At 36.5% G+C, this 18002-nt stretch overlaps 1 protein-coding gene across 4 annotated transcripts in view; it reads left to right on the forward strand.

The window, feature by feature from the left end:
* LOC150107457 (uncharacterized) overlaps positions 1 to 18002 on the forward strand; it is a 314828-nt gene that overhangs the window by 130191 nt on the left and 166635 nt on the right. For all 4 annotated transcript variants that reach the window (XM_090391886.1, XM_090391888.1, XM_090391889.1 and 1 more), the window contains exon 5: positions 10215 to 10357. In XM_090391886.1, the coding sequence (XP_090248012.1) occupies positions 10215 to 10357 (143 nt within the window). The remainder of the gene's footprint in view (positions 1 to 10214; positions 10358 to 18002) is intronic.

Below are 18002 nucleotides of genomic sequence, written 5' to 3' on the forward strand. Positions count from 1 at the left end.
TCAACGGCATCTATCACACCCATCATCACCAACAACAGTATTTTTTGTCTGTAAATTGCATATGTTCTGAAGGTTGATTTGTCTGTACACGGGATGAAAAACCCGAGTTTCTGGGAGAAAAAATCCTGCTACCACTGTATGAGATTGGCTAACTCACCTTCAACTGAAAAAGCCCATATAAGGATTCCTCTCATCACGATGAGAATTGAACCCAGGTCTTTTCCAGTCAAGTATTGAGTAGAGTTTTGACAATGCCTAATTTTTGCAAAAGATGGTATGCTGAATCCTGTTGAATATGTTGACCAACAAAGGTCAATTTATGATATACAGAATTGAACGGGATCTGGCAATCAGGAGAACAGGAAATCAGAATGTCGAGGAAGGTTATTGTTATTATTATTATTATTTATATTTTATTTTATTTTTATGAAGTTTCTCATAAATACCATCTCACGTGTTTTGAACAAACCAGAAAGACATTTCAAGAATTGAGTGGACACTTCTTGTAGTGTATGCAGCCCACTCCAGTATACCACGTCTATTTTAAATTTGAATGGTATTTAAAGAGAATTACATGCCTCTAATGAATCCAAATCAAATTAATTGTATACCTTTACTGAAAGTTTGAGAACTTTGTATTCTTAACAAATAAAGAATAGTAATAAATTATAAAAAATAGTTTTTTTTGCTGTTTGTTTAGACAACATTCTATCATCAGTAATATCCTATTGCCATTCTACTTTATAGCTCATACCATGAATGTGAAATTGTTGTTTTACATTTTAAATTTCTCACAGTTATGGTCTTCTATTTCAGATCAAAATATCTGAGGTATTTTGATAATTATTTAGTATCTTTATATTATTGGTAAATTAATAAATTTTTGTTATGTGCTACAAATTATTAATTCATCTGGCTTGACAAATTCTTAACAGCCAATCAACACAAACATGAAGAGTGGCTATGTGTTTCTCTTGGAGAATAAATCATTACTAGATTGCAATCTGAATTCTAGCTGACAAATAGCATCCACAGTATAATTAAAAGGATTATGGGTAAAGAAGGGTTCAAGAGGGTTGAAAAAGTGGTTAGCTGGACTAAAGAAAATATTTACAGAAAGAGATTGAAATTTTTATTTTTATTTTTTAAGATTGACACATACTATTTGGATTACAAGACCGTAGGTTTTGATACTAAAAATCAAATTTATATTAGAATTGGAAAACAATCGTCGACTACCCTTTTTAGATGTACTAGTTAAAAGAAAAGAGAATGAACATATCAAACTTAATGATATATAGAAAACCCACAGATACTGGACAGTATCTCCATTATTCTTCTAATCATCACCATATACAGAAATGCAGCATTATACATATGCTAAGAAACAGAGCCCGAAATATAGTCACAGAAGAAGAAGACGTATGTACAGAACTTTCCCTTATATCTAAATCTCTATCACAGAATGGTTATCCTCAAAACATAATCAATAAAAATTCTATACAGTAACAACCTCCAACAACAACAACGTATAACAACTCAGTACGTTTCATCCATCGTCTTACCCTATGTTGGCTCAGTCTTCATAAAAATAGCTAGAATTATGAAGCCTTATAACATCAGAGTTGTTTTCAAACTGACGAGTACCACTAGACAGTTTTTTATGATCCCTAAAGACAACGTAGCTTTCTTCAAATATGCGGGTGTTTATAGCATACCATGCACGTGTGGACTATCCTACATTGGCCAAACTTCGAGAAGCCTAGAAATTAGAAAGAAGGAACATGTAGGAGATGTCAATCACAACAGTACAGACACCTCAGGTTTGGCACATCATTTCGCAACGTCAAACCACACAATGGATTGAGATAACAGCTCCATGCCATATACAGGGTGTTCGGGATAAATTTGACATATTTATAATTAATTATATTTTTCCGTAAGTTACATGTATTAACACACACTTCTCTTCATTTAAAAGTTTGGACCCTTCTTCATTCATATACAAGATGTCAGAAAGGATGGATAGCTGGAACCCACCTGAATCATGGAAGAGAATAACTTGTATCATGATGATTCGTGCCCGCCATCAAAATAAGGATATTACGACTGCTGCCCAATGCTCCCTGAATACAGTAAAAACAATCAGGCATGAACTAGAGACTTGCAATGGTGACTACGAGGATGTAGCAAGAAGAAAGATCCCTAGCAGACGATCTGATTGCGTTCGTACAGCAGAATTCCTCGCAAATCTGCAGGAACAGGTGTTGAAGAACCCTGGCATTGGAATTCGGGCTTTGTTCGTGGAATTGCTAACTGTAGTCAAGCCCTGGATAACAAGGGTAGCCAATGGTAGGCCGTATGTATGGCAGCAGGATTCGGCCCCTTGCCACACCTCTGGGAAAAGTCAAAAATGGTTGTCTGAAAATTTCTACGACTTCACCAGTCCAAATGTTTGGCCTCCAAACTCCCCAGACCTTAACCCCATGGATTATTTTGTATGGGGCGCAGTTGAAAAAGACACCAATCGCACTTCCAGTAATACAAAAGCCCAGTTAATGGATAAAATTAAAACAGTTTTTGCGGCCCTTCCCAGGGAGACTGTAGCATCAGCTTGTTCGAGGTTCCGAAGCAGAATTGAAGCTGTGATCGATGCTAATGGTGGTTATTTTGAGTAAATCTTGTTGATAGTATTGTAATTAACTCTGCCTGTAATGTTTTTTTGTCAATTCATTAAATTTAATAGATACAAAGAAGATTTTCTTTTTCCTTACGAAACTGTCAAATTTATCCCGAACACCCTGTATATATAGAAGAGGATTACAGTTGTCGAACTTTTAAAGAAGCTGCAGTAGTCCTACGAACAGGATGTAACTTTAATCGTAACCAAGGGGTTATATTAAAGGACATGTGAAAAAATCTGATTAATTCAGTAAGTTTACCAGAGCTAAATTTTGCCAAAAATTATGGAACGTGACTTTGTAAAAATGACTGATGCCTCACGCTTCATGCGTATCATGTCACGCGAACCTTTCCAATTTTGTCTAATGGTTGTTAACCATTTCTGCATTCCTTTGTTGTTTTTTTTTGCATTTACTAGTAGTTTTTGTACCTTTTCTTTTGGCAAAGCTAGTCAGTTACAGCTAGTTACATCTATTAGTGAAACTAATAGATGTTTTTGTATATATATGCGTATAAAAACCTATGGTCTTGTAATCAAAATAGTATGTGTTAATCTTAAAAAAAAAATTTAAAAAAAGACCAAACATAACTTCCATCAAAAGTTTGAAAATATTCAATATGACCAATGGCATTAGCCAATATCAATAAGAGAAGATTTTAGGTTAAGCTATCTCTGAAATGGGATGTCATTAGAGCAAATACATTAGAGCTATGCTGAGATGTCAGTTTGTGTGAAAAGAGTTGGGAAAAAAGGTATGTGTAATTAAAAAAAAAAAAAAAAGTGATGTGAGTAGTGATTGAAGAGAGATTGTGTTTTAAAAATTGTAGATAAAAATGATTACCATTGAAGTCAGATCATACATATTTGTAAAGTGGATCTGGGAGGTTTTGGAAGTATTTCATTGCTTCTTATATAATCTGTTTCTGTTTGCTGGACTTTTCATGTTGTTTGAAATTGGGAGGGAGAGGGGGGGGGGGAATATATAGGAATAAATTCTTTAAGTTGCATGCATAGTTAACCGAACTTCATTCCTAATTTTGGCAGTCCCTCTTCACCGACATATTGCTATTTAGGCACACTTCTCAAAATAAGGCATTAAGATTCTGTAGCTGACATGGAAGCTTCATGAAGTGCCATCATTAAATGGCCAGTTAGTTAAAAATGAGCTGAACATTAAATTGAAATATACTGCCTCGTCCAGTGAATTCTGATTCTGGTTTAATGTTGATGGCAGCAATGCAAATCGCTGGACTTCTCAAGCTATGTAGCAGCACTCTAAACCTATGGTGATGATGCTGGGAATATTTTCTTGGCTTAACTCAGATTTCCTGATACACATGCTGGAACATCTGAATTGCAGTGTTTACTTGAATCTTTGTGCCAAATAATTGTTGCCATCAGGATAATGCAATCAAGAGGTGCAGATCATTTGTGAATGTGGTTCCAGGAGCAGGAGGTGGCATGACTACACTTTTTTTGTCATTGGAGCTCATCTCAGTTAAGCATCTGTGAAGTTAGGTAGAATAAGCTGTTTGAGTTAAGTATGTATGTGATATTATTAATTGTACATTGTTTGCACTCACATAATGCTTTTGGGTACCTTGTGAAGCCCATGCCCCCTCTGAATCAATGCTGTTCTGAAGGATGCTACTTACTGTCAGGTAGATGTATCTAATAAATTGATTGCTTAGCATATGTGTATGGGAAGAGGGGGGGAGATTGGAGACATTAAGCTGTGATTACAAATATTTGCAGATCAACCTATATACGAGAAGGAAAACTCGTGTTTTGCATATCATTTTCACGCTATAGTGGTGATTAGTCAGATGTCTCACCCAGGGGTGTAGTCGGGCCAGGTACTTTTTTTAAAACTATCAAAATTTTTAAATTCATCATAATGAATTATAAGAATTATAATAATGAGACTTATAATGCATTTCCAGCTTTTGGTCAAAAAATAGCAGCTTGCTGCTCTTGTCATTTTCGTTTCAGAAAACAAGGCAATCTCTCTGCCATATGGCTGTCACAATAATAATAATAATAATGCTGCACTTCGTGCTCTGGATTTTTGTTTCCAAAGGTTACTCAGTACTACAGATTGTATAAGGTTGGTTTATTTCAAAAGAAAAAAATCAGACCTTGGATAATATCATGATCCCTATAATAATGACCACAGTCAGTAATGGAAAAGGTTCCTAAATATTAATCATTATGCAAATTTGTCCTCACAAGTTGGCTTTTACAAGCAACTGAGTATTCACTTACCATGAAGTTTTAGGAAAGAATTTCCAACATGGAAGGTGTAATAGCTAAATAGTTTCGGTTATTACTTACATTATTTTGCCAAGCCAAATTGAAGGGGAACAAAACACTGCTACAGGTACTTGCATATACAGACAAAGACTGAAGTAGAGAAACAAAGGAAGTCCTCAAGCCCTAAATTGTGCCACCCAGTAGACTTGATTAGTTTTCTTGGCTGTTGGACTGATTTAATGAGTGTTTCCCAGATGAGAGGCAGTTTAATTCATCCATATTTGTTGAAGTTAAGATAGTTTTTGGTATAGAGGCAGATTCAAGAAATAATTTTTCATGATTTTGTTTGGTGAATTAAGGTGGTTTTTTTTTCGGTGGATACTGTGGCAAGTATCCAAGGATAGCCTCGGATAGCCACTAGAGGGCTATATGGTATGTAGTGTCTGAGGATAGCCCCTGACCAGATAAGTGATATTTTGAGTAAAAATTGATGAATTTGCATAGTATTGTTTACTTTTAGTATTTTAACGTGTCTGGTGATTTTTGTGTGTTTTTCGAGTATTTTAATAGTAAATTGATAGATACGATTATCTGTGCACGTGGCTCCCATAAAGAGGAATACAAAGATAGCATCCAGGTCGCCATATTTGTCTGAAAATCTTAACTTAAAAGACTTGATTCAGTGTACCTTTTGCGAAATATATGCATTGACGAGAGCGGTTGGAGTCTGGTTAAACAACGATAGTGGAGTGAATGTGTGCAAAAAGTGTAAAGAATGTGAGGATTTAAAGAGTGTTTCAGGTCGTGTGAGTAATATCGTTGTCGAAAGTGAGAATCTACATAACAGCGATATTCAAGGTATGAATGATGATATTTGCGAGGTAGTACCTGATAGCTGTGAGAGTGGCGTTGAAAGAGAGAATGAAGTTAAGCATACAGAACGATTGAATGAATCATCAGAGAATAAAATTGATGACACTGACTTAATGAGTGAAATAGCACTATTACGCGGAGCGATACATAGAGTAAATCAGCAGCTGGAGTGTTGGCAAAAATCTTTAACAAGCATACCAACTAATAATCGGCAAAAGTATGATAGAAAAAATAAGGGTATGAAAGTGAGTATAAACAAAATGAAAGAGCGTGTGTTGTATGGGGGATCCCTTAGTAAGAGGTGTGTTAGTTGAGAGTTTAACAAAATCGTATACCAACCCGGTGCGAATGTAAAGAATGTAAGCAAGTCAATTAGAATGCAAAAACAGTGGGTGAAGGAATTGATAGTGGTAGCGGGTACAAATGATTTGAAAGGAAACATAAAGGCTATGAGTGAGGATGTGAAGGAATTGCTTGAGGTAGCAAAAGAAAAGAGCGAGAGAGTTAGGATGGTGAGTCTGTTGCCACGGTATGACAGTGAAGAGTATAGAAGGAGGGCCATAATTGCCAATGACTTTATGCATGAATTATGTTTGATGAGTGGTGTGGAATTTCTGGATGTGAGGAATGAGTTCGATGGGCGAAAGGAGTTATATAAAATGGATGGTTTACATTTGAATGGATTTGGTTTACGGAGACTTGAAAAGGTGTTGTCGAATGTAGTGGAAGTGAATGTACAGAACCAGGGAAACTAGAGTTATTAAGGGGGTGGGGAGTAGATATGCAGATTTACTGCATATCTACTCCCCCCCCCCTTAATTAGTATAAGGCATCAAAATAGGGATGGGACAAATCGGCTTCTGCAATTCATATATACAAATGCCAGAAGCATTAGGAACAAGAGGGAAGAATTTTTGGCCTTGGTTGGCACTACCAGACCACAGGTTATTGGCATTAGTGAAACATGGCTGACAGAAGATGACACAGCTAGTGGGATTGAATGTGAGGGGGTATGGTGTGTTCAGGAGAGACAAGGCGAATAAAATGGGGGAGGTGTGTTATTGATGATAGCAGATGAGCTACAGCCAAGGAGAACAGAAGTGGAACTGCAGGATAGAGAAAAGAGCACATTTGAGGCTATTTGGTGTGAGATTGAAACTAGCAGAACAAAATATACAGTTGGGTGCTGCTATAGACAAGGTGATGGAATAGATGGTGGAGATAGTATGCATGAGCAATAGAAGAAATGAGTGGAAGGAGGGTAATTATTATTGGAGATTTCAACTATGGTAACATTGATTGGAAGGAGGAGAGAACATGTGGGAGGAAGGAATTGGATTTTATGCAGTTATTTAGGGATAACAGCATAAATGAGAATTTGGTTGTAACGAATATGACCACATTGCCACCAATTGGTGAGAGTGATCAATGGAGTCTTGACTTGGGAGGTGGCTAAAGGTGTGGAATTTACAATTAAGAAAAGGTACATGTGGAATTATTGGGCTGGTAAGTATGACAAGCTTAGGAGATTGATTGGTACAGTGCCATGGCATGTACAACTGCAATGGCTAGAAGTTGATAGTGTATGGGAAACAGTTAAGAAGTGTTTGCATGAGACAATGGCTGACTGTGTTCCTCGAGTCCGAATAATAAATCAAGTAGGAGTTAAATGGATGAATAACACCATTAAGCTTGAGCTGCAAAAAAAGAAACACCTATGGAGGGAATTTAAGGAGAATGGTGACCGGCAGGCACATGAACAGTATAAAGCCCAGGCCAGAAGGGTAACGAGTGTGGTAAGAAAAAAAAGGATTTCAAAAGAACACTGACCATGCAGGCTAAAGAGAATCCTAAACAGTTCTTTCGATATGTTGCAAGTAAAAGAAAAAATGTATATGGCAGAATGATTTTAAAGAATGCCGATGGTAGGGAGGTAACCGAATCAGTTGATATAGTTGAATTACTGAGCTAGCACTTTGCAAGAGTATATCATCCAGGTGGAGACATTGCAGAAATGAATGAACTAATAGATTATATGGGAATTGTAGTGAGTGAGGTGGAGGTGAGTAGTCTATTGCAAAACCTCAATGTCAATCTGTGGGATTGGATGGTATACCAACTAGTGAAGCGGCTAAAGAATTGTCAGTACCCTTGACCATTTTGTTTAATCTGAATCTCATGTCTGGGTTAGTCCCGAGGTGGTGGAAAGAGGGGAAAATAGTTCCACTGCATAAAGGAGGTTCCAAGACTACTGTTGTAAATTACCGGCCAATTAACATATCAGGAATCATTGTCAAGGTCTTGGAGAAACTAGTTAAGAGAAGAATATAGGATTGGATAGATGAAAATGGGATACTGTATGACAGGCGACATGGTTTTGTGAAGGGAAGATCATGCCTCAGTAACTTGCTCACGTTTTATAACATAGTGACGGCTGAACTGGATAAGGGGGTAATGGGTTTACAGTGATTCTACTGGACCTTGCCAAGGCCTTTGACAGGATACCACATGGAACTCTAATCAATAAACTGGAACAGATGGGGATGGATATAGGGTTGGTGAGATGGATAGGAGGGTGGTTGATGGAGAGATACCAGAGAGTGGTTTATTCAGGAGTGGAGTCCAAAAGACGGCCTGTGACTAGTGGTGTGCCACAGGGTTCTGTTCTTGGACCACTACTTTTCAATTTGTTCATTAACGATATAGGAAAGGATCTGAGAGAAAGTGTTCACTTGTTTGCTAATGATGCAAAGTTAAATAGAGCAATTGTGAATGCTCAGGATGAAAAAATTTTGCAGGATGATTTGGATAGTTTGGAGGACTGGGCTAGGGAAAATGAATGTCAATTTAATGTGCAAAGTGTAAGGTTATGCATTTTGGAGTGAAAAAGATTAGCAGCAGTATATCACATTGGTGGAACTGTACTCCAGGAGATTGAGGCCAGGGATTTGGGAGTGTGGGTGGATAGGGAGTTGAAGTTTTGGGGGCACATTGCAAAAGTGGCTAAATCAGCTCATCAAATCACTTGGTTACTGAAAAATACTTTAACAAGCAGAGACAAACAAGTTATTGTTCCTCTATATTGAGCCCTGATAGGACCCCATCTGGACTACTGTGGCCAGATATGGTGCCAGGGTTTCTTCTTGATGGGGAGGATGTGGAGAGGATCCAGAGACGAGTGACCAAGATGAAAACAGATTGAAGATTTGTGGGTTGCAAAAATTGGTTGATAGGCAGAAAAGGGGTGATATGATTGAGACATTCAAATTACTGAAGGGTTTCTATAAGATTAATTCAGAAGATATTTTTGAGAATAGGACTGGAGGTGGGAGGACTAGGGGCCATACATGGAAGCTGGGCAAGAATGTGGTTAACAAGGGTGTGAGAGCTAGGTTTTTAACCTGGAGAGTGGTAAATGAGTGGAATAAGCTGCCAGAGTCTGTTGTGGGTGCTATGACCGTGAATGAGTTCAAGGCGAGGTATGACAGATACTGTGTGAATGTCGAATAGTTGTTCTTGACATTATGTTAGTGCCTCCCTCGATCAGTCTCTCGACTCCTTGGAGTTGACCGAAATAATAATAAAGACCGCATACACTACAACTACCATAAGCATGTTGGTAGTTGTAGTGAATGTGGTCTTGGTACTCTGAGATTCTAATGATGGTCTTTAGAAAAGTTGTTAAGAGATGCTAATTTTTCTTTCAAGTATTCTTCAGTTGTAACCTATCCTGTTATGACCAAAACAGGACAGCCAGCATGAATCTCAGAGAACTAAAACTACATCTGTTATGACCAGAAAACCATTCTACTAGTCACCAAATCTGTAGGGGAGAGGGGTGGGAAGAATGAAAGAAAAAAGCCACCTTACTTTTTATCAAAGCACAAGCGACTATGAAAGACTATTTCTTGAATCTAATAAACTATCCTAACCGTAACAAATATGGATGCATTAAACTGCTTCCCATCTGTGAAACATGCATCCTCAGAGAATCAGCCCAACAGCCAAGGAAATCAATTCAATCTACTGTTTGGTGCAATTTAGGACTTCAGACCTTCCTTTGTTTCTGTACTTCAGTCTCACTCATGTATGCTACCTGCTTGCACATATGGCTGTTGTATTGTTCCCATGATGATGCCAGTTTATGAAATATTGAAAGTTAATAATTAAATCTATTTTGTTTTATTTTCATTGTTTTAATTTCCTTCCTGAAACAACAAGATCAATGTATAAGCTTGAGCAGATTAGACTTACCTTAAAAACCTGAGGTTTGTACTGTTTATATATAATTGTTTATTCAAAAAAGTGAGAAAGAACCAGTAAAACTAATTATTGATTTTTAACTAATTTTAATTTAGATTTTTTTTTGGAATATTAAAGAATTATATCTCAAATATTTTTACAGTTAATGAGTATACGGCGTTGCGGGCATTCAGAATGTTACTTCTTTATGGAACTGGGCAGATCGGCTGTTACTGGATCAGGAGAACTGTGGATGCAATGTGAAGATATTTTGTTTGCACAGAACATGCATGAAGTTATATTAACGTAAGTGTTTTGAGTATTTTGTTATAAAGTTTTGAAACTATGCAAAAATCTGTTTGTTGCAAAATTCATTAATATTCCAATAAAACTCTTTTGTATGTATGTGTGTGTATATATATATATATATATATATATATATATATATAACTTATCCATCATCTCCCCCCGCACACACAGGAGTGCACGTGAGTGCATGCTCTGCTCTCTGTTGAAGCATGGTGTATTGCAAATCAAGTGCATATACATGCTAATGTAAACTTATCTGAATTGTTCATTCAGGAAGGCCTGTTAAGTCCTGTAGAAATGGTATTTGTATCTATAGTGTTAGGCCACCTGAAGAAAGGTTCTCAGTTTGAATCTAGTTGCTGACTAGAGGAACTTTTTCTAACCCTTTCTTCAATTGGTTCCTGAATTGCCCAATCCTGAAATTATTTCAGGCACAAACTTTGTTTGCTTACACTTGGATAAAAGATTAAACCAAGAATATAATTTGTGGGCATGTTTAATTTATAGTATAATCAAGTGGAAAAACTTCCAACATCTGTCTTTAATCCAGAGTATTTTAATAATAAGGTGTGACACCTTTTGGCTACTCGTATACAGAAATATGACTTCTGCATTACTTCAACCTTGGTATCACTTTTGGGTCTGGCTCCCACTGATGAGACCTCAATAAATATCAAAACTGGTCTGGGTTGTGACCCTTCCCATATCACACAGCATTATACATATATGTAAGGATATGTGGTTTGCATTATGAGATACTAATGTGAAATCATTATCCTCTGTATATGAGTTCCCCAGTCCTGAAATTACTTCAGGTGCAAACTTTGTTTGCTTACACTTGGACAAAGGATTAATCCAGGAATATAATTTCTTGGTATCTTTACTTTAGTGTTCCTGAGTTAGTTGATCTCTGGCATGGGCAAGTGGATGTATTCCCCAGGAAACAGCTTTTTCATCCCATAAACTCAAGAAAAATGCCTGTAGAATCCAGTGGTGGCTCGTACATAAGCACTGCGACACTGCAGCACCCCCAAGGGAAAAAAATGAAAAAATTAAATTTTGTCTGTGTTTATAAATAATAACAATGCTTACAACATTATATAAATGCAATACAACATAGTAAAGGTTACAGCTTATGTTTTGACATTGATTGAATAGTTAATAATTGGAATTGTTCGATTAACGCTTTAGATTACGAAACAAATGCACTGCGATCTAAGCAAGTTTGAGCGCGGTTAGTAGTTGGACGGGGATCAATCGTTCGATCCTTTTGCACACTCTCCCTCGATGAGTCTTTGGACTCCCTGGAGGTGTCACATAATAATAATAATATTAAAGCCTTTAAGCTTTACTTATATAGTATTTCCATAAGAACCTGCTTTTGTGAAAAAGTTCTCTTCTTCCAGAGAACTGTGTGCAGAGATGATATGTTAGATGAGTTCAATAAATCAGTCCATACTGTTCGTAGTTTTATGGTACTTGGGACTTTATGTAATTTTTGTTTCTTACCATGAACAATTGTAGATTTTCATACTCACCAATGGTAAGATGAGCCACAGGCATAAGGGTTATGATAAGCACTAGAGAATGCCAATTGCATGAAGTTTTTGGCAGGGACTTCAAAAGGAAGAAAGCTTTCAAACAAGGAGGAATAGACCTCAAATGTCAAAAGTTCTGAGTATCATCTTGGTTATGTCCTTAGGATCACATGCTATTTGCTCCACACAGCAGCTGATAGGAAACACACAAAATATAATAAATGTTAATTATTAATAATTTGTTTACTAGTGTAATATTTTGTAATTTATATTTTATAGTTTATGATATTGTTTATTACTTTACTTTTTTTACTCTATGTGTTTCCCCTCTTCGTTATTTTCGTGATTGCTTGAGCTTGTACAAAATGCCTATATGCTTTGATTTCGAACTCACGTATAATACTATTATTTAACTTTAATCCTTTAGTAATCTACTTAGCTTTACTCCCCTCCCTTGCAATGCTGTTAAGTATACTCTGACACGTGCTAGTTTGTAGACTGAGGAAAAGTCTCTGGCTGGGACATATCCTTAATCTACGTTACTATAATTCAAATGTATTAATCCTTAAAAATTTATTTTTCTTAACAACTGCACCGTTAAAGATTGTATAAAAGAATTTTCTATCTTTCCTTTACATACAAAAGAATATTTTAGCTAAACACGTATAATAACCCTTAAATCAATTTTATCTCAAGTAACTTCGAATCACTCAGTCATGGCTGTTACTTTACTTAGGTCATACAGATTCGATTTGTTTTTTATAAGACAGTTGGCTAACAAAGATCAGGAAAGCTATTAACAAAACCAGACTTGTTTATTCTAACTAAGACAATTAATATACAAGGGAAATAGTACATATCACATGTCTGATTCTCCACACATTCATTAAAACAATTCGCTTAAAGCATTAGACAAAGAAATTATTCACACTAAACTTATTAAGCACGTGGATGGATTTTAGCACACATAACTTTACTCCAGTGTTTCCCACCATGGGCAATTAGAAAACGATGTTGCAACCCTTACTTTCCGAGAAAAAAAAAAAAGCTGACAACACTAATACAGCAGTCAACATAAACACAGTATCAAGAAGAACTCTCAGAAAAGCAAAATGATAAGTCTATTAGAACTTTATTCAACATAAAAGGAACAATGGTATGGCTTTCTGACAACACAGAAACAAATACCGAAATTCAACTAGTTTTGCAAAGAATTACTGTTGCCCTTCCCATCATCATATTTAGTTGAATGGCTTTAGTACTGTAAATGACTTGTTACTGAAAAAAAATACATCATCTGGCTATAACAAACCAGGGATTTCAGATTGAAATTGACTAAATTAGTACCTCAAATAACTCTTTGCAATAGACATCAAGCTCAAGAATCACATTAACTTGGATTTTATTTTCCTGAGTTCAGTTCAATTTACGTTTTATAATTTTATATTACAAAGTGTAATATAAAAATTTATATTCATTGAAGAAAGTCAAATTAAAAACAATTTTACCTCATCATCATCATCATCAAATTCCTGACATGTACCCTCAAGGAGTGTACAGGATATGATAATACTACATGAAAAATTTACATCATTACTAACTTCCTATCTACAATTTTCCTCCAAATCAGTCTGTTACTTGTCAAGACTCCAACATTATCAGATCTTATATTTCTATCATCTAAGGCACTTTGTACCGTATCAATCCACCTATATCTTGGTCTTCCTCTGGGTTGTTTTGCTGCCAACCTGGCAGAGAACACTTGTTTTGCTAATCTTTTCTCGCCCATTCTGTTTAAGTGACCATACCACCTGAGATTAGCTCTGCTAACGCATTCCTGGATGCTGACAATGTCAAGTTCTTTCCTAATATCCTCGTTTTTAATATGATATTGCCATTGATGCCATCTGTTCACGCCTCTAATTTTTCTCAGGACTCATATCTGTGGTCTCTAGTCATTGGTCAAATGTTTTACTTCTGACCCAGCTCTCAGATCCATAAGTTAAAACTGGTTTGAACACTGTCTTGTATACAGCTAATTTAGTGTTCCGACTAATTTCGCTCTTATTCCGTATGAATTTATTCATTTGACTGCCTACCAAACCAGCTTTGTTGATTCTGTTGTCTATTTCCATATATAATTTACCATCTTCAGTAAAAATAGTGCCTATGTAGGTGAAATGTTTTACTTGTTCTACAGGTTCCCCGTTCACAACACAGTTGACATTTTCAACAATTCTACCTATTTTCATTGTCTTTGTCTTTTTAATGCTGACCTTCATACCATATCTATTACAACAGTTATTCAATTTAGTCAGGGAATCTTCCAAACTTATAGCAGATTTATTTAGAAGTATAACATCGTCCGCATTAAGCAAAGAGCTGACATTAACATCTCCAATTCTGATATCATGTTTAATACCACTTTCCTTCATAATGTGATTCATATAAATAATGAATAACAGAGGGGATAATGTACAGCCTTGTCTCACACCAGATTTAACATTAAACCATCTTCCTGTACTTCCTTCCATTCTAACTGCTGACTTACAACTCAAATAAAGACCAAGTATTGCTTGATATAATGCCCCATTGACAACATAGAACTGTAGCGTATTGAATAGCTCATCTCTTGGAACCTTGTCATATGCCTTTTCCAGATCAACGAAACTTAAGTACAGATCTTTGTTATATTCCCATGCTTTCTCAACTATCTCCACCTTTTATATCATTGGCCATCCCTCAAAAAAATTCCCGGATTTTCTTGAAGCGCCCTTATCCAACCACGCTTACATTAGGTTTTGGCAGCAAAACTCATAATCCGGTGACCTTTGAGACTGTTGTTAACCTTCAGTTTACTAGCCTAATTCTGTCTGAGCTTTTTTAGTTACAATTGCTTGTGGTTCTATATTCAGTAATTCTAACATTATATGACAAAATTATTACATTATATTAGGTTACATATATTTCTAATTATATGTATTTTATGGCCCATGTAAAATCAATGTAGGTGAAAATTTTTTTTCTATTTTTCACCACAAGAGATATTACACTAGTATTAAAAGTATTTCTACTCACACTCGTTCTTTCATTTACATTTCTCATTCTCACATGGTTTATTAATGCTGGTTCACATATTTACATCTTTGACTAATTCAAATATATCAACCAGATATAGCATTCTCTTTCATTCTTGTTTTCTAATATATCCTAAAACATACACATTACTCCCCCCCCCCCATGCATATTTGATTACAATTAAAGAGCCATTACGTAGCATGTCTACTGAAACATAAGCTCAAAATTTCCATGGGGTCACAGTGTTTTCTCTCACCCCATTAGAAAGTTAGGGTGATGGTGAGAGAGCTACAATCATCCCATTGTGAATGTGCTAAATGACTTCTATAATCTAAGTATGGGGGGGGGAAACATCTTCCTGTTCTTATTAAAAATTTTCTCCATTGCAAAAACTTCAAGTCCACCTCATTATCCAGGCCATACTACCAAGAAGAAGAAGCTGTTCTCAAAGGCTCTGCCTTAAGTGTAACATGCTTTTCTTTCAGAGTAAACTCAGTCATTGAACAATTTCCTCCCAAAGGAGGCTGTGCTTTTTATGTTGATGACTTTGCAATATTCTGCTATTCTGCTTACATGAAGATCATCAACAGGCATTCTCAACAAGCAGTTCATCATATGTGTTTGTGGGCTCTTAGAAATGGGTTCAGGTTTTAGAGGAGTGGGGGGGGGGGGTCTTGGTACACATTTTTTGTCAGAAATGGAGAGTCAAGAATGGGGCAAAGTATTATCCAAGTTGCAACGGAAGTGAAGTTTTTACGACTGATCTTTGAAAAATAGTGTATTTTTTTTTGCATGCATTTGTAATCTAAGAGAAAAGTGCAAAAGAGTATTGAATATCCTTTGTGCTCTGTCCTCTACAGAATGGGTGCTGAATAATGTTCCTTATCGTGCACTTGTTCGCTCACAACTTGATTATGGTCATGAGTCTATGCTTCTTCAAAGGAGAATACTCTGTAATAGTTGGAATGCAGCAGTCCTTATTTGTATACAAGGTATACAAATAAGGACTGCTGCATTTAACACATCATCCATTCATTGCCTTTATGTGGAATCAAATGAACCTGCTCTCTCACTTTGATGGAAGTAATTACTCAACTATGCCCTAAAATAGTCTGTGCCTAATGGAAACTAGTATTTTTTCCATTATGTTGGGAAGCCTTTTTTGCTCAGTTGGTATCAACAATGTCCTTGGGTTGGTAGTTTTTTCACTTTGTTAGACTATAAATTATATATTTAGTTTAATCCTTTATCCAAGTGTAAGCAAACAAAGTTTGCGTCTGAAGTATCTTTAGGACTGGGGCAACTCATGGTAAAGGGTATAAGTTCTCATCACTTGCCTTAGTATTTTCCATAATGCAAAGCACATCCTTATAGACATGTATAATGCTATACATTATGGGAAGGGTCACTATCCAGACCGGTTTCGACCTTTACTGAGGTCTCATTGGTGGGAGCCAGACCCAGTGGTGGTGATACCAAGGTGGAAGTAATGAAGAAGTCATATTTTCCTATACGAGTTGCCAAAAGGTGTCACACCTTATTATTAAATTACTCTGGATTAGAGAAAGATGTTGGAAGATACTTCAGGCACAAACTTTGTTTGCTTACACTTGGATAAAGGATTAAACTAAATATATAATTTTTAGTCTAACCAAGTGAAAAAACTTCCAACATCTTTCTCTAATCCAGAGTAATTTAATAATAAGGCGTGACACCTTTTGGCAACTCGTATAGGTTAATACGAGTTGCCAAACTTCCACCTTGGTATCACCACCACTGGGTCTGGCTCCCACTGATGAGACCTCAATAAAGGTTGAAACCGGTCTGGATAGTGACACTTCCTTTAATGCATACCATTATACATGTCTGCAAGGAGATATGCTTTGCATTATAGGAGATACTGAGGCAAGTGATGAGAACTTATACCACCTTTACCACGAGCTGCTCCAGTCCTGAAGATGCTTCAGGTGCAAACTTTGTTTGCTTACACTTGGATAAAGGATTAAACTAAATATATAATTTAATCACCTTGGATTGGAAAGACCTGGGTTAAAATCCCGTCTAGGATGCAAAAATCTTTTATATGGGCTTTTCAACTGAAGGTGAATTTTTTATCTTGCAAGATAGGCAAATTGGCCAGAAGACTACATGGAATTTACACACACACACATACACTGGCCTCATAGCCTTAGTTGTTTTGGCCTTAAATCCCAAACAACTAACCCTATGTTGGGATGTTCACTATTGCACACATCAGACTGCCATTTGTCTGTTTGGTATGCATGTGAAGGAGATTATACAAGCCATGTGAAAGAGATTATACAAACTCTTGGCATGAATGTAGACGATTCTGCACTGATCATGAAAATATTCCCTATGAGAGTTTTTCACTCTGTTATGCAGCCTTTCACTGCCAAATAAGGAAGTCACTTACTCCATTGTCAGTCTACCTGCAGCTGTTTAATACACAAAGCAGAGGTGTTTCAAGATCTGAGCCCTCTCTTGGATGTGCTGCAATGTTTCCTGGCCACATTGTCTTGAGTCAGATTCTACTTGAATGCAATAACTATACTGCTGAGCTTCATGCCACTTGTACACATAAAAGAAAACCACTACCAAGCATGATTTATATAGACTCACTGAGTTCTTTACAGGCCATCTCTTTTCTTGTGTACCATCTACATCCATTGCTCTTTTGGAAAGACCTGGGTTTGAATCCCATTTAGGATGCAAAGAACCTTTATAAGGACATTCAACTGTAGGTGAGTTAGCCAGTGTCATATGGATGTAGTAGGGTTTTCCCATAACTGAAACTGATTTTTCATCCCACACAGCAAGTACACTGGCCTCATAGCTTTAGTTGCTTTAGCCATAATTCCAAAATAACTAACTAGCTAGTACTCTATGATGTTCTGCAATTATTTTATCAAATTAAGACCCATAATAGTGATGTTCAGTTCTGCTGTACTCTCAGCCACAGTGGAATCAAGGGAAATAGGAGTGTAGCTGCATTCCCACTGAGTGGA

Source organism: Typopeltis vanoorti, chromosome 4 (genome assembly GCF_054136105.1).
Source record: "Typopeltis vanoorti isolate ZY-2024b chromosome 4, IOZ_Tvanoo_1.0, whole genome shotgun sequence".
Lineage (NCBI taxonomy): Eukaryota > Metazoa > Arthropoda > Arachnida > Uropygi > Thelyphonidae > Typopeltis > Typopeltis vanoorti.